Raw genomic sequence first — 23,314 nt, 5'->3', positions numbered from 1 at the left:
TGCCTAGAGCTGCCGCAGTGAGAAGCCTGTGAGACTAGAAGACTAGCCCCCCACTCATTGTAACTAGAGAAAGTCCGAGTGCAGCAACGAAGACCCAGCAGAGACAAATAAAAAAAGATTGCAAATGGAATTAAGATTACTATTCAGCTGAACTTGAGATTGGGGAGATTCTTCTAGGTTATTTGGGTGCATGCATGCTTGCTAAGTCGCTTCAGTCATGTCCGATTCTTTGCAACTGTATGCACTGCAGCCAACCAGGCTTCTCTGTCCATGGGATTCTCCAGGCAAGAATACTGGAGTGGGTTGCCATTTCCTCTCAGGTCTCCTGCATTGCAGGCGGATTCTTTATCGCTGAGCCACCTGGGAAGCCCCAGGTTATCTGGGTGGGCCCAGTGTAATCACAAGGGTCCTCATCAATGAAAGAGGGAGGCAGGAGAGTCAGTGTCAGAGGGAGATAGCATGGGAAAGACTCGACTGGCGAACGCTGGCTTTGGAAAATGGAGGAGAGGCCAAGAGCCACTAGGCAGCCTTTAGAAGCTAGAAAACGCAAGAAAATGGATTCTTCCCTAGAGCCCTCCATCCCTGGAAAGAACATAGCTATGACAACACCTTGGTCTTAGCGCAGTGAGACCCATTTTAGACTTCTGACCTCCACAACTGCAAGTTAATGACCCTTGAGTGATTCAGGTGGCTTCAGTGAAGCTTGACTTATACCCTAACTTAGAAATCAGTTCTTTCCGCCCTATGAGCTGTAAATCAAGAGTTGTGGGCACATCTAGGTTTTCAGGGGCTGCATCTCATTTGGATGGTTCATAAGGTGTCACTGGGTAACTTCCTGCCCTGAGACCCTTCTCTGAAATAAAAGCTTCCCTCCAAAGGAAAGACTGTCTCCTATTTCACTTATAAATCAAGTTGACTCCTGTTCTTAAGTAAATAACTTCTCTCCTCCTCCCAGCAAATGTCTTCCCCTTGGTCTCTGCAGTTGTAATTATATTCTTGTGGTGGAAACAATCAGAAAAGTATTAAACTTATTAAATAAAATCTCAGAACCCTGTAATTCGGGAAACACGTCTATGGAGCTGTTGCTACGTGTAAGGACACCTCATTGCGTTAGTTCATGTGATCCTTACACTAACTCTGTGTGATTTGTCTTCTTGTTTCCATTTTGAGGCTAAAGAGATGATGCATATTTTGCCTAAGAATGCCCATTATCAGGAGGTAAGATTCTTACCCATGTGGTCTACCTCTCGAGCCCCCAGTTCTTACACGCCCTGCTTCTATCTTCCTTCCATCCAATTGATGAACCTTGGAAAATAAAGGATAGACCTTGTATTTAGAAAATAACAAAACATGAGGACTTCCCTGGCAGTCCAGAGGCCAAGATTCTGCATTCCCAATGCAAGGGGCCTGGGTTTGATCCCTAGTCAGGGAACTATATCCCATATGCTGCAACTAAAAGTCAAAGATCCCACATGCTGCCACTTAAGACCCGGAGCAGCTGAATAAATTAAAAAAAAAGAAAAAGAAAATAACAGAAGAAAGTGATTATATAATTTTAAGTAGTAGCTGTTGTATCTGTGTGTGCTCAGTCGTGCCCGACTCTTTGGGACCTCACGGACTGTAGCCTGCTAGTCTTTTCCCTCCATGGGATTTCCCAGGCAAGAATACTGGAGCGGGTTGCCCTTTCCTTCTCCATGGAATCTTCCCCACCCAGGGATCAAACCTGCAGCTCCTGCATTGGCAGGCAGACTCTTTACCACAAATCTACCTGGGAAGCTGTTGTACATGTATTCCAATTCAAAATAAAACTGGAATTTTCCTTATTAGTCATCTTAAGTGGAAATAGATGACCAACAGGTCATGTTATGGATAAGAGGCTCATCCAGGAACCCACAGATAAAAAAAGGCCAGAGTCTGGATTAGGGCACAGGATTCCTGACTCTTGGGCTTCCCAGGTGGTGTAGTGGTAAAGAAACCACCTGCCAATGCAGGAGACCCAAGAAATTCAGGTTCAATCCCTAGGTCAGGAAGATTCTCTGGAGTAGGAAATGGGTACCCAACTCCAGTATTCTTGCCTGGGAAATCCCATGGACAGAGGAGCCTGGCGGGCAACAGTCCATAGGGTTACAAAAGAGTCTGACACAACTGAGTAAGCACATTCCTGACTCTTAACCCAGTGTTCTTTCTTCTACTATCATACACATCATTTTATAACTGGAAAAGGGAGTTTTCAACAGTATAAACCTAATGATTTGGGGTTAGATGAGAAGCAGGTGATGAGAAAGGGAAGCATCACACCTGTACTCTCATGTCACCCAGGGCAACCCAAGGGGATGTTTCTCTGTTTTAAGTCCCAAGGTTAGTTCTGGGGTCTGAGAAGTGCTTGCTCATTTCATAGGACCTCAGAGCCCCTTACAGTTCCTGGGAGGAACTTTTAAAATTTCACTTCATCTGGTTGTTCCTACTTTATGTACAGTCTAAAACCAAGAATGCCCACCAAGTTATAATGACAATTCTAAGTGAATAAAAAGCAGTACTCCAACAGCTTTGTCTGAAAGATCCTTACAATATTTCTTTACTTATTTGTTGATCTTTCTGTAGTTTGTTATTCCTTCGATATAATTTTTCCACTTATGGAGAGTTTATTTCTTCTCACAAAACAGCAAACAAATTGTATATTTCACTGGATTGACTGTGAGTTATTGACGTCCCCTGTTTTCCCCATACTCCTTTCTTGGCACCATCCAGGAATGAAAGTAATCAGGAGAGGAAAAGAAATCACTCAAGAATTCAGACATTAGAGTGCAGGTGAAATTCAATTGTGGTAGATGTCTACTAGAAGAGTTTGATTTTAATTAAAACCCCAGATAGAATTGTAAATGGAAACCATTACATGTTCAGCTGCACTTGGCCAGGCCATCTCCCTGCGCCGGGGCACTGCAATGCCAACTCTTTGTCCTGTGGAAGCTGTGAACCTGTGAGCTCATATCGTAGCTCCAGAGTTCTTAGGATCCCTGAAAGAGAACGGTCAGGACACAGGAGTGTGGAGTGACTGTTTTCTTGGGTGCATGAAGGATCAGGCAGACAAACGAAGAAGTGTTAGCTTGGGGATAGAGACCTGGGGAATTCTCCTGGCAGCAGGCTGGCGAGTGTGGGCTCTGAATTTCAGCTCCAGCTCTGCGGTGTAACTGACTCTGCAACCCTGAGCAGGTCATCTGACCCCTCTGAGTCTTTACTGTTTGCATTTATAGCAAAAGGAGATCATAGTATCTTACAGAATCTTTGTGACTTTTCGGATGATGCAATACAGTTACCAAAACACAGAAGGCATGCAACAGCTGCTAGCGGTGTTGATGTTCCCTTTTACAATAAATACTGAGCAGCCCTATGTGCCCCATGCAGTCCTGAGCACTGGGAACACGGCAGTGAACAAAACAGACCCAAGTCCCTGTCCCCATGCAGCCGACATGGGGGAGACAGACGATCAACAAGATACAGAGTTAAAAGTATAGTGAGCTGGATCATGACCGAAGTGCTGAAGAAAAAACGAAAGATGGGAAGGAAGAGAAGAGGCTGAAATTCCTCCAGAAGCTGAATTAGTGTAAAGACCTGGAGAAGGTGAGAGGACGGGCGAGGGATGACTCGAGGGAAAAGCATTCCAGGCTGAGGGAACAACAGGTACAAGAGCCTGCCTGAGCCAGGAGCTTGCCTGACAAACTCCACCTGCCTCAGGGGGCTTCGGGCTGGAGTTGAGCAAGCAGGAAGGAGAACAGCAGGAGGTGGAGAGGTAAGGAGGCCAAACCCAGCAGTGGCCGTGGTGCACAGGGAGAGCTCTGGTTTCTGCTCCCACCGTGGAGACGAGGGTCTTGCAGAGGAGGGTGACCTGATCTAATTGAAGTTGCAAGAGGATCACCAGGTTGCTGCCCATGGTGTGCTTCTGATCCTAGTGATGCTGCAGCTGATGCTGTTGTGATGACCTAAAACGGAGAACAGGGCTGGGGGGCAGGGCATAAGGTCGCGGTATTTGCGTTTGGAGGGCACAAAGCTGGGAGAAGAAGAAAACAGGACCCATCCCCAGAGGGCAGCTTCATGCTTGTGCATCTAGACTGGGCTGCAGGGGGTAGAGTCTTGGAGAGGGGAAAGGAAGGGCCTAGCTTTTTTAATTAATTAATTTTTGGCTGTGCTGGGTCTCCATTGCTACATGGGCTTCTCTCTAGTTGTGGCGAGCAGGGGCTACTCTCCCGTTTCAGTGCACAGGCTTCTTTCCCATTGCAGTGGCTTCTCTTGTTGTGGAGCACGGGTTCTAGGGCACATGGGCTCAGTAGTTGTGGCACATGGGTTTAGTTGCTCCAGGGTGTGTGGGATTCGAGCTCCCTGACCAAGGATCAAACCTGTGTCTCCTACATTAGCAGGCTAATTCTTTTTCATTATTGTTTATTTTCTCTCTATATTTTTTTCGGCTGTGCTGAGCCTTCATTGCTGAGCAGGCTTTTTTCTAGTTGCAACAAGCAGAGGCTACTCTTTAGTTGCGGTGCGCTGGCTTCTCATTGCGGTGGCTTCTCTTGTTGAAGAGCACAGGCTCTAGGGTGTGAGGGCTTCAGTAGTTGCGGTTCCCTGGCTCTAGAGCATAGGCTCAAAAGTTGTGGCACATGGGCCTAGATGCATGTGAAGAAGATCCCTTCTCAAATCAGGGATCAAACCATATCTCCTGCACAGGCAGGTGGATTCTTTACCACTAAGTCACCAGGGAAGCCCTGGAAGGCTAATTCTTTGCCACTGGACCACCAGGGAAGTCCCCAGGTCTTACTTCTTGCTCCTCTGCAACACACATCCAGTTGCTGACACGGACACACAACTCTCCCCTTTACCTATATTTTGCCTGTATCATGTTTTGAATGTATGAATGTATCACCTGGTATTGTATTTATTTAAAATCAGCTTCCCCAGATGTGCTCAACAAAGGCTTATTAATCACTTACTATGATTGGTGCTACGTGCCTGCAAGTCGCTTCAGTTGTGTCCAACTCTTTGCAACCCGATGGACTGTAGCCCACCAGGCTCCTCTGTCCATGGGATTCTCTAGGCAAGAATACTGGAATGGGTTGCCATGCTCTCCTCCAGGAGATCTTCTTGACCCAGGGATCGAACACAAGTCTCTTTTGTCTCTTGCATTGGCAGGCAGGTTCTTTACCTCTAGTGCCACCTGGGAAGCCCTGATTGGCACTATGTCAGGAGCTAAATGTATTGAAATGTAAAAGACTATAAATGTTTAAAAAACCAACTCCTTACATGGTCATAGGAGGAAAGTTAGTTTAATCCTAAAGGTGTGGATGCATTTAGAATTTGAGAAGGGAAGAAGCCTTCTAATTTTCCAGATATATAATCGCCTTCTCCCCTTGTTAGCTTAGGGATTTCCCACCCAATTGTACAAGGTACATTATCTGAAGTCATTTAACTTGTTGACCATCACATTCTTGGAATAAGTAAAGTCTCTGCAGGTGAAATTGAACAAACAACGCCAGTGACCTCTTTAGCTGCTCCAGTATTGGTCCAAGGGTTTAAAATAATAAGCTTCATCTTTCACTGAGTCTTGCTGACAGACAGTATCAGCAGGGCATGAGGTTAGAAGTATAATCCTCTTTGATGAATAGTTCAAGAGAATTATTGTTAAACCTTTTGTAAATATACGTTTTTTTTTAAAAAAGTCATAATAATGATTTTAGATAAACAGTATGACAACAAGGTCCTACTGTGTAGCACAGGGAACTATATTCAATATCCTACAACAAACCATAATCAATAAGACTATAAAGAAAGAATGTATATGTGTGTGTAACTGAGTCATTTTGCTGTACAGCAGAGCTTGGACAACATACTTTAATAATATGTTATCAACCACTATACTTTAATAATAATTAAAAAAATAGGCCAGGCTGTCCACCAACATCAGGTGACCACGATCCTCCCTTGAACCAGCTGCCACATCCTGAAAAAAATACAGGGAGGAGAGAAGCTTTGAATAGGATGGGTTTTAACCAAAATGCACAAAAAAATAATAGAAATGACTGACTTTCCCCCAGAAGTTAGTATCTGACATAGAAATTGAACTCTATAAAAATAAGGTTTTGTTTTTTACATACCTGAAAAAATACTGTGAATAATTGATATAAATGTAAGATTTATGCATTTAGTCAGGCTCAGTAGATTAGAAATCAATTATGTTGTTAATGCATCAGAAAATGCATCTCAGTATCTCAATTTCTCATTTGTGATAATAAATGGAGTCAATCATATTGATTAAGGCAATTCAGTCTTGTCTTAGCCAATAGTTTCCACTTCCTTGGCAATCAGGCTTACTACCTGAGTGACCAACAGGTGGAATATCCACTGACTCTGATGCTACCAAATAGGAAGGTGGCAGAAGAACCCCAGCAGACGAGGAAGAGGGGAACACGGGGGTCCCAGGTAATCCACAGACTGAGATGGCAGTCCTTAATGTGGTTAGTCAAAAGGCATTAGATGAGGGGTCTGCATTTCGTGCCCAGCTGGCTCAATTCCAGCCTCACTTGGACCGACTGGGACTTGATTTTTTTTGTAATAGAACCCCTGGGTGAATCCTTGCATCAAGCAGAACTTCCTGGACTCCATTGACTCACTGCAAACTGCCTGACCTTCCAGGGAGAGTTAAGTACATAGATGAATTGAAGCACCCAAAGAACAGAAAGAATTCAGCCTTGTTTGGGTCACTATATGTTCTCTGAAGGGACTTTTCTGGTGGCTCAGCAGGAACAAATCTGCCTGCAATGCAGGAGGCCTGGGTTTGATGCCTAGGTTGGGAAGATCCTCTGGAGACGGGAATGGCAACCCACTCCAGTATTCTTGCCTGGGAAATCCCATGGACGGAGGAGCCTGGTGGGCTACAGTCCATGGGATCGCAAGACGCGACTTAGTGACTAAACCACCATTATTACCATGTCCTCTGAACTGCCTCCGTGCAGGCATCAGGCTTTTAATGCAAAGATATGAACTATATTAAAAACTGGATGGACCTAGAGCCTGTTGTATAGAGTGAAGCAAGTCAGAGAAAAACAAATATTGTATATGAATGCATATAACATGGAATATAGAAAAGTGGTACAAATGAACCTATTTGCAGGGCAGAAATAGAGACACAGACCTGGCGAACAGACAAGTGGACATGGGGTGGTGGGGAGGAGGAGGGTGGGAAGAATTGGGAGATTAGGATTGATATATATACACCGCCATGTGCAAAATAGATAACTAGTGGGAGCCTGCTGTATAGCACAGGGAACTCAGCTCGGTGCTCTGTGATGACCTAGAGGGGTGGGATGGGGGAGTGGTGGGAGGGAGGGGGTGGATATATGTAGACATATAGCTGATTCACTGCCTTGTACAGCAGAAACTAACACAATATTGCAAAGCAATTAGACTTCAATTAACAAAAGGAAAGAATATGCTAAAATGTAAACTCCAGGAAAGGAGAACATAAAGCACGCTTCTTTCCTTAACTTTTCCCCAGGCCTAGAACAGTGCCTGACTCTTGGTACATGCTCAAAAAATATCTGTGAACAGAAGTTTCTGACTTCCAGGAGTTTAAAACCCAGAAGAGGGGACAGAGCATGGCCAGAAATACCTATGACAAGGGCAGCGCTGCGGCTTGTCTCCAGGCAGAAATGGTGTGAGGAGAGAAAGAGAGAGTCTATCTGGGTTGATAAGGCAGTTTCATGATGGAGGAGGGGTATTTGGAGGAAAAATGAGGAAGAGGAAAAAAGAAACTGAAAATATAGGGTGAAGGCTTATGCAAAAGATTAGTGTTAGAGGAAAGGTCTAAAAGTCATCTCCAGTGAGAAAATCTGAAGAGAGCATGAATCAATCAGAGAATCTAGAGAGATTTGAGAATCAAAACAAGTACCCAACTAATGGTTGGTAAAAAAAAAAGTGAAAGTGAAAGCGTCAGCCCCTCAGTCATGTCCAACTCTTTGCAACCACACGGACTGTAGCCTGCCAGGCTCTTCTGTGCATGAGATTTCCCAGGCAAGAAAACTGGAGTGGGTTGTCATTTCCTCCTCTAGGGGATCTTCTCAAGCCAGGCATTGAACTCGCATCTCTTATGTCTCCTGTATTGCAGGTGGATTCTGTTACCATCCAGGGTATAGAAATAGTTTATCAGAACAGTGAACAACAATGAAACTCTTTAGGCCATTCTTTCTGGTAACGTTTACTTTCACGTTAAATCAGTCATGAGAAAAACATCATATAAACTGTACAAATGAGCTTTTCATGACTTCCTTTTTAATATAAGAAATTGGTTATTTCCTAGGCCTCATTTCATTCTCATCTTACTGAAAATATTGGCAAATAGTAGAGCAGCAGAGAGGAGATTTAATTCTACAAACTGGGACTTAAATAGGACTGTTGTGTCTGTGGTGTTCATCATTGTCCCCTCAGCTTTTAGCTCCATATCTGGCACACAGTAGATACTCAGTGAATCTTGGCTGAATGAATGAACCAGCATGAGGAGGTCCTGTGTGTAAACCTCTGGGGAGGCATTCTGGGCTAAGTAAAGATGGAGTCAGTTCCTCTCTTCAGAGTTCACAGCCCAAGCTGGGGATAAGCTGGGACTGTGGGCAGGGAACAGGCACAGACTTAAATAGCTGTGCCAAAAGACAGAGTGTGATAACTGCAAGCATTGTGTTCAAGTAGTATAACACTAATAAACTATCTATTTGGTAAATTATCTATTTAGTTTATTATTGCTGTAATGTCATTTCACAGTTTATGTAGTATTTTATTCATTTGGTTCCCCCACAATGTGGCGGGGGGCAGGGCGGGGGGGACACTTCTTAAAGGACAGATTGCAGGTGCAAGAGTCAGGGGATATTTATGAGAGATCAGAAAAGGCTTAGAGGAGATGGGATTTGAACTTGGCCTCAAAGGATAGATAGTCAATAGACTTCAACTTTATTGAATACATCCTATTGAACCCCTGGGTTGGGGAGATCTCCTGGAAGAGGGCATGGCAACCCACTCCAGTATTCTTGCCTGGAGAATTCCATGGACAGAAGAGTCTGATGGGCTACAGTCCATGGAGATGCAGAGAGTCAGACACGACTGAGAGGCTAACACACACACAGTATGTGCCAAGCCCTTTTCATGATGAACTCACTTGATCCTCATGACAGACTCTGTGGTAAACTCTATCACCTTACAGAAGAGGAAACTGAGGCACCGTAAGGTTAAATAAGCTGCTCAAAGTCACACAGCTGGGAAGCCTTAGAGCCAGACTATCTGGCTCCAGAGCCCCAGCTCTTAACCATGAGGGAATACTGCAGTTTTTATGGGTGACCCTGGTGCTGTGAGTCGTGGGGAGTGATCCAGGTAGAGGGTAACTGAGCCACTGGGGTAGGGCTTGAGGTTAGAGTATGCCTAGTATGTTTGGGGGAAAGTGAATCTTCAAGAGGTTGGTGGGGAAGTTTAGTGGGATGAAAAGGGTAGAAAGGCAGGGGGAAATGACCAACAAGAAAGGGTGGCTAAATGAATTGTACCAAGATGTTATAGTAGGATCTGCTATAAAAGGAAGTATCTTCATGATATATACGACTTTTGAAAACAATGGCTACTACTTATAAAATCTTACCATAATCTGGGAGCTGGAACCGTCTTCACCAATTCAGGTGGCTTATCTCATTCATCCTCCCTGCAGTACTGCTATTGCTGTCTCCTGTTTAACATGGGAGTCTGAAGACTCCAGAGAATAAGTGACTTCCTCTTACCTAAGTTACCTGTTTGACGCCTCAAACTCTTAACCACCTCAGTTTAACGGCTCTCTGCTAAAAGCCAAAAGGTGGTCGAGGGGGTGGGTGTAGCGTAATGTCATTTTTGTGAAAAGAAAATATACACACACATACACACACACACATATATATACAGGTCTTCATCGACTTACAATAAGGTTATATCCCAATACCCTCATTGTAAGTTGACAATATCATTAAGTCGAAAATACATTTGATACATCTAACCTACTGAACTTAGCTTCAGTTCAGTTCAGTTCAGTTGAGTTGCTCTGTCGTGTCCGACTCTTTGTGACCCCATGAATCACAGCACGCCAGGCCTCCCTGTCCATCACCAACTCCTGGAGTTTACCCAAACTCCTGTTCATTGACTCGGTAATGCCATCCAGCCATCTCATCCTCTGTCGTCCCCTTCTCCTCCTGCCCTCAATCCCTCCCAGCATCAGGGTCTTTTCCAATGAGTCAGCTCTTCGCATGAGGTGGCCAAAGTATTGGAGTTTCAGCTTCAGCATCAGTCTTTCCAATGAACACTGGTCTCCTTTAGGATGGACTGGTTGGATCTCCTTGCAGTCCAAGGGACTCTCAAGAGTCTTCTCCAACACCACAGTTCAAAAGCATCAATTCTTGGGCGCTCAGCTTTCTTCACAGTCCAACTCTCACATCCATACATGACCACTGGAAAAACCATAGCCTTGACTAGACAGACCTTTGCTGGCAAAGTAATGTCTCTGCTTTTCAATATGCTATCTAGGTTGGTTATAACTTTTCTTCCAAGGAGTAAGTGTCCTTTAATTTCATGGCTGCAGTCACCATCTGCAGTGATTTTGGAGCCCACAAAAATAAAGTCTGCCACTGTTTCCACTGTTTCCCTATCTATTTCCCATGAAGTGATGGGACCAGATGCCATGATCTTCGTTTTCTGAATGTTGAGCTTTAAGCCAACTCTTTTTCACTCTCCTCTTTCACTTTCATCAAGAGGCTTTTTAGTTCCTCTTCACTTTCTGCCATAAGGGTGGGGTCATCTGCATATCTGAGGTTATTGATATTTCTCCCGGCAATCTTGATTCCAACTTGTGCTTCTTCCAGCCCAGTGTTTCTCATGATGTACTCTGCATATAGGTTAAATAAGCAGGGTGACAATATACAGCCTTGACATACTCCTTTTCCTATTTGGAACAGAACCAGTCTGTTGTTCCATGTCCAGTTCTAACTGTTGTTTCCTGACCTGCATATAGGTTTCTCAAGAGGCAGGTCAGGTGGTCTGGTATTCCCATCTCTTTCAGAATTTTCCACAGTTTATTGTGAACTTAGCTTAGCCCACCTTAAACATGCACAGAACACTTAACATTAGCCAGCTGCTGCTGCTGCTAAGTCGCTTCAGTTGTGTCCGACTCTGTAGGACCCCATAGACAGCAGCCCACCAGGCTCCCCTGTCCCTAGGATTCTCCAGGCAAGAACACTGGAGTGGGTTGCCATTTCCTTCTCCAATGAATGAAAGTGAAAAGTGAAAGTGAAGTCGCTCAGTCATGTCCGACTTTTAGAGACCCCATGGACTGCAGCCTACCAGGCTCCTCCCATCCATGGTATTTTCCAGGCAAGAGTACTGGAGTGAGGTGCCATAACATTAGCCTACAGTTGGGCAAATCATCTAAAATGAAGATTGTTTAATAATAGTGTTGAATATTTCATGTAATTTACTGACTACTTGGACTGCAAGGAGATCCAGCCAGTCCATCCTAAAGGAGATCAGTCCTGGGTGTTCATTGGAAGGACTGATGCTGAAGCTGAAATTCCAATACTTTGGCCACCTCATGCGAAGAGTTAACTGATGCCGGGAGGGATTGGGGGCAGGAGGAGAAGCGGATGACAGAGGATGAGATGGCTGGATGGCATCACCAGGTCGATAGAAATGAGTTTGGGCAAACTCCAGGAGTTGGTGATGGACAGGGAGGCCTGGCGTGCTACGATTCATGGGGTCACAAAGAGTCGGACACAACTGAGCAACTGAACTGAACTGAACTGATACTGAAAGTGAAAGCAGGATGGTAGTAAGGACACAGGATGGTTTTAAGTGTATCAGTCTTTATCCTAGTGATCGCTTAGCTGACTGCACACTGTGGCTGCTGCTACTGCCCAGCATCATGAGAGAGTATGCTGCTAGCCCAGGAAAAGCTCAAAATGGGAAGTACAGTTTCTACTGAATGCGTATCGCTTTCACACCGCTGTAAAGTAGAAAAATCGTAAGTTGAACCACGTTAAGTCAGGGACCATCTGTATATGACATTCATAAGCTAAACTGTAAATAGTAGTTGCCTTTATTCTTTAAAAAATAATAAATATTTATTTGTACTTTTGGCTGTGCTAGGTCTTTGTTGCTTCGAGAGGGCTTTCTCTAGTTGTGATGAGCAGGAGCTACTCTTCTTGCCGTCCTCAGGCTTCTCACTGCAGTGGCTTCTCTTGTTGCAAAGCACAGGATCTAGGGTGCTCAGCTTTCTTTCGGTAGCTGCAGCATGTGGCTGAGTAGCTGTGTCTCACAGGCTCCAGAGCACAGTCTCATTAGTTTTGGCACAGGGCTTAGCTGCCCCTTGGCATGTGGAATAATCCTGGACTAGGGATCGAACTGGTATCCCTCAAATTGCAAGGTAGATTTTTAACCACTGGACCACCAGGGAAGCCGCAACAGTGGTTACCTTTAGAGAGTAAAATGGGATAAGCCAGGGTATAACTTACTTTTCATACTTTACATACTTTCTGTATTATTTTCATCCTTCATAATAAATTAATGAATATAGTGATTTAATAATAAATTAATGAACACTATCTTAAAAATAAAGTATAAATTTTAGCATACATTACGCTAAAACAAAAGTTAGCAAGGACACAATTTACAAAATTTTCATAGGAATTTGGTTTATTTTATATATATTAAGGCCTACTGAAGGTTTTTGAACATGTGGGCAATTCTGGAGAATAATTATTGAAAAAAGAAAACTATATGGGTCAGGCTTGTTTACTTGTTTTTGTTTTATTTTTGTCCTTTTTAATTCTGTTTCATCATTATTGACATGCCATAGGATCAAGCATTATTTTGCTCTGTTGGTTTCCAAAGCACTTTGTCAGGTTTTTAAAAAACCTGCCTATCATTTTTTATTTTTAAATTTTTGGCTGTGCAGGGTCTTTATTGCTGCGTGGGCTTTTCTCCAGTTGCAGGAATCAGGCACTACTCTCTAGTTGAGGTGTGTGCGCCTCTCACTGGGGTGTCTTCTTTTGTTGTGGAGCACCAGCTCTAGGGTGCGTGGGCTTCAGCAGTGGCGGCTCACAAGCTTAGTTGCTGTAAGGTATGTGGAATCTTCCTGGACCTGGGATCAAACCTGTGTCTTCTTCATTGGCAGGCAGATTCTTAACCCCTGGACCACCAGGGAAGACAGCTTCATCAACTTCTAACATCATTTACTTGTTTACTCTGTTTAGTGTTTGCTTTCTGCCTCTGCCTTAAGCACCAGAAGAGAAAGAGTTTCTGTCTGTTTTGCCCACTGTTAAAGCCTTAGCTCCTGGAACAACTTCTGGCATAAAGCAAATGTTGAATCACTTTGTTGAATGAATTAGGATTTTTAGTAGACTTCATTTATTTTATTAAAAATGCTTCCCTGGTGGCTCAGATGGTAAGGAGTCTGTCTGCAATGCAGGAGACCTGGGTTTGATCCCTGGGTTGGGAAGATCCCCTGGAGAAGGGAATGGCAACCCACTGCAGTATTCTTGCCTGGAGAATTCCATGGACAGAGTAACCTGGCGGGCTACAGTTCATGGGGTCTCGAAGAGAGTCAAACACAACTGATTGAGTAACACTACACATGTTAACTCAGTGGCTGCAGTGAGGTAATTTTCTGTTTGGGCTTCCCTGGTGACTCAGCTGGTAAAGAATCCACCTGCAATGTGGGAGACCTGGGTTCCATCCCTGGGTTGGGAAGATCTTCTGGAGAAGGGAATGGCTACCCACTCCAGTGTTCCGGCCTGGAGAATTCCATCAGTTTTAAAATTCACAGCAAAGTTGAGCAGGAAGTAGAGAGAGCTTCCATGTATCTCTGCTCCTTGATTGCTTGCATAACCTCTCCCATTGCCAATCTCCTTGTCACAGTGGTGCATGTGTTACGAGTGATGAACCTACAATGACACATCCTTATCACCCAAAGTCCATAGTTGATGTTAGGGCTCACTCTTGGTGTTGTACAGTCTTGGGTATAATGTCATGTATCCAACCTTATAGTATCACACAGAATAGTTTCACAGTTCTAAATATCCTATGTGCTCTGTCTATTCTGCCTGTCTATCTAACTACTGATCTTTCTATTGTTTTCATAATTTTGTCTTTTCCAGAATGTCATAGAGTTAGAATCATCCCATATGTAACCTTTTGATATTGGCTTCTTTCACTTATTAACATGCATTGAAAGTTCTTCCATGCCTTTTCATGGCTTGTGAGTTCATTTCTTTTTAGTGTTAAATAATATTCCATTGTCTGGATCCACCACTGCTTATTTATCCAGTGAGTTATAATTTTGTGTGTGTGCTAAGTCACTACAGTCGTGTCTGACTCTTTGCGACCCCATGGACCGTAGCCCTCCAGGCTCCTCTGTTCATGGGATTCTCCAGGCAAGAATACTGGAGTGGGTTGCTATTCCTCCTCCAGGGGATCTTCCCACCCAGGGCTGGAACTTGTGTCTTTTACATCTCTTGCATTGGCAGGCAGGTTATTTACCACTAGCCCCACCTGGGAAGCCTCCAAATAGCAGAAGAGGGGCTATTTTATTTATTTATTTTATTATTTATTAATTTTAGACACCCCCCCCAAAAAAAATGAGGTAAGAACAAGGCAACTTCTAAAGGAATAAAACAGTTGCTTTGAGGGACTTGGAGGGGGTGCTGAAGATGGAGGTCGTGAGTGGCTTTTGGGTGGAAATCGAATTCTTTCAGCCCTTCACTGTTTCTGAATGCCCTCTGTGGCTGGCTAGGTGCTGGGTGCTGGAAGGTGTGGAGACAGGAAGTCATCCCTGCCTTCTGGATGCAAACGGTGGGAGTGGGCGTGGCCACAGGCAGTGGGCGGGCTCTGCGGGAAACAGGCTGCTCACCTGTGGATCCTCCTCTTTCTAAGCAGATCAAAGAAGGGGGCAAAGCGGACCTGGTGAGCTCCAGACTTCGGGCTGGGGACGAGGTGGTGAACATCAACGAGGTGGCACTGAGCAGCTCCCGGAGGGAGGCCGTTTCCTTGGTGAAAGGATCCTACAAGACTCTGCGGCTGGTGGTGCGCAGGTAGGCAGGACGGGTGGGCGCCAGGTTCCTCCTGCGCTTCCTCCTCCCGTAAAGAGCCTGTTCTTTAAACCTCGCCATGTGGATTTTATGGTACCTCACCCCCTACCCCCATCACCACGTAACTTTCCTTTTTTCTTGCCCATCTTGTGGCCTATGAAGACATTTTAGATATGTCTGTCTTGTGAAACCCTAGTTTTCCCAGCAGATGTTGGCTTGGCAAGGTTCACTGTACTTTCCACATTTCTTGGCTTGATGGAAAGTGACCCTGATCCCCGATGTGGTCAGAGGTCTATGAGGTGTTGCCTGCCTGTGGGACCAGAGACAGCCCCAGGCTTGGAGACCTGGAGAACATTCCACTTACCTGACCTACCCCCAGGGGTAGGGGATGTCTTCAAAACAAGTGAATTCCTGCTTTGGTTTGTTTCTCTGGTTGTGATAGTGATGTTTCCTTTGTTGGAAAAGGTTTGCCTTGTGATTGGTTTATGATGCCTTAAAGTTAGAAGCTTCCTAGCTCCAGGAGAACACCTCTTAGTGGAGGGAATTACCTGTGGAAGGAAGTTATAACATTTTTTGCAATCATTATGTCAAACCAAGCACTGATGGAGATGTTTTACATTAATATATATAACTATGTTCATTTAGTCTGTGCAGAATCTGGTGAGATAGCTATCATTATCCTCATTGTATAGGCAAGATGGTTAAGCGGGTCACTGAAGGCTGGTAAGTGGACGAGCCACAGAGGAGTCTAGACGCTGCTGGTCCCACTTCACCAGGCCACTTGAGCCTTATTACCCTGACCTACTAAGTCCTGGGCTTACACATTTAGGTATTTCTTCATTAATCAGGTTTTGGCTACCTCACATGGCAACTAAATGTTATAATATTTAAGGATGTTTAAGTTGGCTGGAACTTCAGGAGTCATTAATCAAGCCATGCCATTTTTAAGATGTCAACAGTAAGCTGGTCTTCTCATCAGGCCTTAACATAGTCTCTTAAGTCAGAGGCCTACAATCTCTGGGCTTCTGAACAGTCAGTGGAGGCATAAAATTAGAAAGAAAGTGAAAGTCGCTCAGTGGTGTCCGACCCTTTGTGATCCCTTGGACTATACAGTCCATTGAAGTCTCTAGGCCAGAATACTGGAGTGGGTAGCCTTTCCTTTCTCCAGGGGATCTTCCCAACCCAGGGTTTGAACCCAGGTTTCTTGCATTGCAGGTGGATTCTTTACCAGCTAAGCCACAAGAGAAGCCCAAGAATACTGGAGAGGGTAGCCTATCTCTTCTCCAGCAGATCTTCCCTACCCAGGAATCGAACCGGAGTCTCCTGCATTGCAGGCGGATTCTTTACCAACTAAGCTATGAGGGAAGCCCAGATTAGAAATAAAGTGCACAGTAAATGTAGTGCAGTTGAATCATCCCCAAACCATTTCTCCATCCCTGGTCCATGGAAAAATTGTCTTCCATGAAATTGGTCCCTGGTGCCAGGAAGGTTGGGGACCGCTGTCCTAGAGTTCCATTCACTCCTGCATTCATTTATTCCTCTAAATTCACTGTCTGAGGCTGTGCTGAGGAGAAAAGCAGCTCCTCCCAACCACAAAAAAATAACAGCTGTGGGTGTGGTCCCACCGTGTCCCCAGGCTCCAGTGACTCTCTGCAGTGTGCTGGGCTGGGTCTGGTTTCTTTTCAGGGCCTTCTAACTAGACCTTGCTTCTCTGGTGGACAGTCATGCAACGTGGCTCAAAGCATAGGCGCCAGAGTCAGATCAGACCTGGGTTCAAATTCTAGGGCTGTCATCTTCTACCCATGTGATCATGGGAAATTACTTGAAGATTCAGTTTCCTTATTTTTAAATCGGGATTAAAATACCTACTTTATAAGGTGATTAGAGCAACGTAATGGACTACTGTACATGGTTACTCACAGTAACAACAGATGCTGCTGCTATTATTTTTATTATTTTTGGCCAACTCTAGACATTATTTGTAGGTCAGTATTTGAGTAAAGCAAGCATTCATTCCAAACACGGTGGCCGATTTCTCAAATAGATGGGTAGGAAGGTTCAGAACCATTGGCCTATTCCATACGTCCAGGAGTGTTGAAAGCTTTGAACTCACTTTGACATTGGAACCCAAAGCCAGTTTAAGAGCCCTAGCATGTATCTGTTGAGGATTGATGGTGGAATCCACACTCAGAAAGTTTTGACAGGACTCTGGTTATCCATTAACCTCTGCCAAGGGTTGTCTTGTTTCCTGCTGTGAACAGTAGTCATGCTGGCTTCCGGTTATGCCTTCTAGTTGATGGTGACACGAGGTTTGAATTATTTTGTCTAGCGGAACAGGCAACAGATAGTCCTGGGATTGAAATTAGGCTTTGTTGTTCGCAAATTTTGTGACCTCAGGCTCTCTTTTATAAAGTAGTAATAGGAAATAATAATTCCTGCCTCACAAGGGAATTGTGAAGATTTAATGTACAAAATCTAAGTACATAGAAAATGTGCATTGTTTGCTCATTATTATTCTGAATTAGGTTAGAGGCCAGCGGCGATATGGATTATTGTCCTATTACCGAACATGCTGGGTGCCTGGTTATCAAGAAGCCCACCCTCACCCTCTCGTGGAATTTAGGAATGTTAATTCACATCATTGAAAGACATACACCAGAATGTCAACACATTAGCTCATTTTGAAGAACGCAACTCTAAGTGGAATAAATATCCCAAGGTGACCAAGAATCAGTATACTTTATCGCCACAGGAAAATGAAATAGGAAGTCTGACCATAACTAGGTCAGGAGGTTGCATGCTGATCTCAGGCTGAAGAGTGAGTCTGAGGCGCCAGAATGTGCTGGCCTCCCCGCTGTTGGCCAGGTGGCCCATCTTTCCACGAGGAACGCATCTGCCAGGCGGGCCAGATGCCCGAGCTGCTGAATCAGGGCCCTTTCCCCTCTGGACCGCAGGGAAGCATTCTGCCAAAGCGCTCTTCTCCCATCTCATGACTTCTCTGCCCTCCGCTCTGAATCCCCTTTCTGATTGACACATTCTTTCTTTAGATATGTTAATGGGATCGATAAGGTTACTAAAGAATCCTTGCACTCTGTGCTTTTGCTGTGGGAAACATTTTGTCTCTAAGATGCCTTTTGAATATGTCTTATCTCATCTATTATGTGTTGGTTTTTAAAGTTGAACTCTCGGAAAGAAGGTAGTCTTTACTCCTCATACATCTTTACCAACTGAGCTCTCAGGGAAGCACATATATAGAGATGGGGATTTATGAACGTGCTCTAGTAGACGTGGATGGATATTCTGCCCCTACATTGCAGAGAACTGGGTAGACGCCCTTATACTCTGGATTAATCTGGCTTTGTATTTAGTAGAGCTGTTGATTTCCTGAGGTCTTACCTGTATATCTTGGCACATGTCATGTCCAGAAATGTCATCTCCTTTCGCTTGATTCTGACACAGAAACTTGTGATATTTCATTTACTTGTGTCTGACTCTGCAATCCCATGGATTGTAGCCCACCAGGCTCCTCTGTCCATGGAATTCTCCAGGCAAGAATACTAGAGTGGGTTGCTATTTCCTTCTCCAGGAGATCCTTCCAACACAGGGATCGAATCCAGGCCTCTGGCATTGCAGACAGATTCTTTACCATTTGAGCTACCCAGGAAGCCCATTTTATCGACTAGCTTTCCTTTTTTTCCTAAGTGATCTTTGTATTTTTGAAAAAAGATCTATGTGGCTTCCAGGAAATGTGATCAGGGAATCTGTTTCCTGGAGAAATCATTTGTGTAAGTGAAAATGTAAATTTATCGGCATTTCCATCTCTACCTACCTCCTTTTCTCTTAAAGTTAGTTTTGGGTGGACAAGGGCAACACCTCAGGTTGGCAGGCTTCCTCATCTATCATAAATATGTCAAGAATGCAGATCAGGGTAGTGATGTTTATATAAGTTTTGAGAGTGTCTTACCCAGTGACCAGAAACAATCAAAAGTAAAAACACCTTCTTAAAAGGCTACAGTGACAAGAGAAATGCAGAGTTTCAAGTGAGTTGTGGGTCAGTGGCCTTAGGAGATCTGCTGACCCATAAAGAAGGCAGGGTTTAGTCCTCTGGGAGGAGGGAGTGACGGGGTGACATGGATGTTCTAGGACAGAGAATGTGTCTGCTGCTGAGTACACAGAGGTCTGCAGCTAATGGTAGATAAATGGAGAAGAAATGATGCAATGTGAAGTGAGCCAAAGAAAAGACCTTCGAAAAGGAAAACAAACAGTTGAAGGGAAACTGAGGAAGGAAGGACAGTACAAAGGATGTAAATTAGGAAAGCAGACAGGTACGCAAATAAGAGTCAGTACTCAAGACCCTCTCTAAAATCAGTGGAGACTTTATTTGGCAGATAGGTGTGATGCACGTCCTAGAGCCACTAACGTTTAGAATGAATGGAAAGCAAAGGCAGAGGAAAGAGTCTTCCGGTTTCATTTAAACCCCTGGAGTGATGCAAGGTGCTTTCAGCACAGGGAGTACTCACTGCTGTTTGCAGATCACCTACATTTTAAATTAAAAAAATCGGAGGCTACATTTCCCTTTCAGAACACACTGTTAAGGTTAACTGCTGGGGATGCATCTAATCTCATGTTTTCACCCTGAGTTGGAACTCTGATTCCTGTCCTGAATCAGATCCTTAGAAAGGCCTTGTAACCAGTGGATTTGTAACCTCAGTAGAATGTCCCCCAACCCCTATTTTTCTTGGCATATCCAACCTCCCAAACTTCTGCATTAAGGTGCTAACTTTGCCAAATATTATCCTACTCCTAAGTTTGGTATCCATGGTTGGTTTGGCAAAGAAAAGTTTTAGGGGTATTTTTCATGGTAAATGTTTTATAATTTTTTTGCAAGGCTCATGTAAGCCATTGGGAAGTAGAATGCATCCTTTCTAGGAGAAAGGACATGTGAGATGGTGACGCAGGCTTGATGCTGCCTGGAAAACAAGTCATTTAATTTATTTGATTCTCACCTCAAAGGATTGTAGTGAGAATTAAGTGAGAAATATGTACATTCACTATATAGTATTGGTGATTGAAGAATGAACACTTGAAAAGAAATTGTGTATTTGTGAAATAAATTGCCTCTTTTATATATATATATATTTTTTGCTGCCTCCCAATGTCTTTTTTAAAATTATTATTAAACTTTTTATTTTGTATTGGAGTATAGCTGATTAGCAATGTTATGACAGTACAGGTGGACAGCAGAGAGACTCAGTCATAAATATACATGTATCCATTCTCCTCCAAACTCCTCATCCATCCAGGCTGCCACATAACATTGAGCCGAGTTCCCTGTGCTATCCCTTGTTGGTTATCCATGGATAATCCCTTGTTGGTTATCCATTTTAAATACAGCAGCGTGTACTGGTCCATCCCAAAGTCCCTAACTTTCCTTCTCCCCATTCTTCCCTCCTGGCAACCATAAGTTCATCCTCTAAGTCTGTGAGTCTGTTTCTGTATTGCAATAAATTGCCTGTTACAAGAAGCCCATTTTACTGTCTAGAACATAGCACACGATTAGTGGTTCCATTCAGGAGAAGGCAATGGCACCCCACTCCAGTACTCTTGCCTGGAAAATCCCATAGGCAGAGGAGCCTGGTGGGCTGCAGTCCATGGGGTTGCTGGGAGTCAGACACGACTGAGCGACTTCACTTTCACTTTTCACTTTCATGCATTGGAGAAGGAAATGGCAACCCACTCCAGTGTTCTTGCCTGGAGAATTCCAGGGACAGGGGAGCCTGGTGGGCTGCCGTCCATGGGGTCACACAGAGTTGGACACGACTGAAGCGACTTAGCAGCAACAGTGGTTCCATTGAATGGGAAGGATGTATAGGCAAGTGGCCTTTCTGGGCATAGGAGGCAGCATGTATGATTCGGAACGGTAGACAGAGGGTGGGGGAATAGTGAGCCCCTTTTAAAATGAAATCTCACTCCTGAATCTTCCCGCTATCCCTACAAATTTGGAATAGCTTCTCCCCTTCCCATTCGTTTAGTCTATGAGCGTACATTACTCTACCAACAAAGGTCCGTCTAGTCAAAGCTATGGTTTTTCCAGTAGTCACATATGGATATGAGAGTTGGAATATAAAGAAAGCTGAGCACCAAAGAATTGATGCTTTTGAACTGTGGTGTTGGAGAAGACTCTTGAGAGTCCCTTGGACTGCAAGGAGATCCAACCAGTCCATCCTAAAGGAAATCAGTCCTGAATATTCATTGGAAGGACTGATGCTGAAGCTGAAATTCCAATACTTTGGCCACCTGATGCGAAGAACTGACACCTTAGAAAAGACCCTGATGCTGGGAAGGAGCCAACAGAGGATGAGATGGTTGGATGGTATCACCAACTCAATGGACATGAGTTTGAGTAAGCTCTGGGAGTTGGTGATAGACAGGGAAGCCTGGCGTGCTGCAGTCCATGGGGTCACCAAGAGTCAGACACAATTGAGTGACTGAACTGAACTGAACTGATTAGTTTACATGTTAGAAGGGAACTTTTTATTTGGCTGCACCATGTGACCTGTGGGATCTCAGTTCCCTGACCAGGGATTGAACCTGGGCCAGGGAACTCCTGGGACTGTTGATTTTTTATTTGACTGAATATATATGTTTGAGAAGAAGAAGGAGTAGTAGAAGAAGATCACATTTTACGGAAAAGTGAGATTGAGGAGAAAGGAGGGTGACTTTGTAAAACACAAGCAAACAATAGTCATTTGTCTAAAATACAAGTACTCCCAGGCTTCGTGACTTGCCCTGTGTTTGGACTCAGATTCATGTCCTGAATCGAATCATCAGAATTAGCAGGGGCCAGGGTGAAAATCTGGGTCTTGTCCCTTTCAGCCCACAGCGCTGCCTGGAGGTAGACATAATGGAACTGCTTCCAAAGATGTGTAGGGACTTGCCCAAGGCCACATGCAAGTAGCCTAAAGGAGCATGGAGGTCTCTGAGGAGTAGGTTTTGGAGCTTTTGGCATCTCAAGCAGTGAGCTAGTGCTCTTCACCCAGCTGCCTTTTCCCTTAGAAATATTTGTGATGCTTAAAAAACAGGCAGTGGGACTTCCCTGGTGGTCCAATGGTTAAGGCTCCTCACTGCCAATGCAAGGCCACAGGTTTGATCCCTGGTCAGGGCATTAAGATGCCATTTGGCACCACCAAAAGATAAAAAGTAAAATAAAAGCCTTTGAGGGTTAAAAACAAAAAAACAAAAAAAAAAAAAAAACAGGCGAAAACAAACCCAGAAAAACCAAATAAACTGATTTTTAACTCATCTAGGAAAAACTAGATTCCCCACTGACCTTGAACTTCCTGGGTAGTTCAGAGGAAATGCATCTCACTGCTCTGTGCACCCTGCTGGCTAGAGGCTCTCCATTAGCCTCTGGAAATAAAACTATTTGTTGCCTTACAGCTGCTCCCTCCATCTGAACAAAAAATGGTGATGAAATTAAGTTCACCACCACCCTCGGCCCACGCTTCCCAGAGCAGACCATCCCACATTTCTGAGGGTTAGCAGCATAATTCTTTTTATAAGCAGGCGAATGACTTAATTGGAATGGAATGGGATGGGTGGCTCCCACACCTGCTACCTCCGTGTCAGGTTTCCATGACCTTTTTATGTCTGGATTGAGTTGTGAGACTGTAACTCGCCAAGGATTTGCAAGTCAGTGATCTTGTAAGAAGAATCTGGTAATGAGCGCCATGCTTTAAAGGTCCTCTTAAAGAATATAAAATTAGTTCCAATAACTATTCATTAAAAAAGGAATTTTTGCAAATCAGTTCCTTTTCCAACTCATGGTTACATTTTATTTAAAAAGAAAGAAAGAAACACTTTCTTCCATATTATCACTATCCCCTCCTCATGTTCTGCACACATTTTTGCCACCTACCTGCCCCCACACCTCCCTTACTCTTTTCCCTTAAAAAAGTGGCTATATTCTTAAAGCATTTTAGTCTTACTTTGCTTAACCACCTAACATCTTTTTGAAACTAAAACCATTTAAAGAAATAGTTCATTAAGAGCTTTGAAAAGCAAATTGAAAAGTAAATCCCTATTTTTAAAGCAACACAGTCTGAAGGGAGGGTGGAAACTTTCCCAGAGCATGAAAAACATCTGTTGTGTGTTTTTTTCCTTATATATTAGCTGTTTTTAAACCAGCCTGTGCC

General features: G+C 44.0%; 1 protein-coding gene across 1 annotated transcript in view; it reads left to right on the top strand.

The window, feature by feature from the left end:
- Positions 1-23,314, top strand: part of SHROOM3 (shroom family member 3) — a 335,191-nt gene that overhangs the window by 107,255 nt on the left and 204,622 nt on the right. The window contains exon 3 of the mRNA XM_044945747.2: positions 14,968-15,122. Within this exon, the coding sequence (XP_044801682.2) occupies positions 14,968-15,122 (155 nt within the window). The remainder of the gene's footprint in view (positions 1-14,967; positions 15,123-23,314) is intronic.

Source organism: Bubalus bubalis, chromosome 7, assembly GCF_019923935.1.
Source record: "Bubalus bubalis isolate 160015118507 breed Murrah chromosome 7, NDDB_SH_1, whole genome shotgun sequence".
NCBI lineage: Eukaryota > Metazoa > Chordata > Mammalia > Artiodactyla > Bovidae > Bubalus > Bubalus bubalis.
The sequence above is the reverse complement of the archived record's forward strand: the minus strand, read 5'-3'. Positions and strand labels throughout refer to the sequence as shown.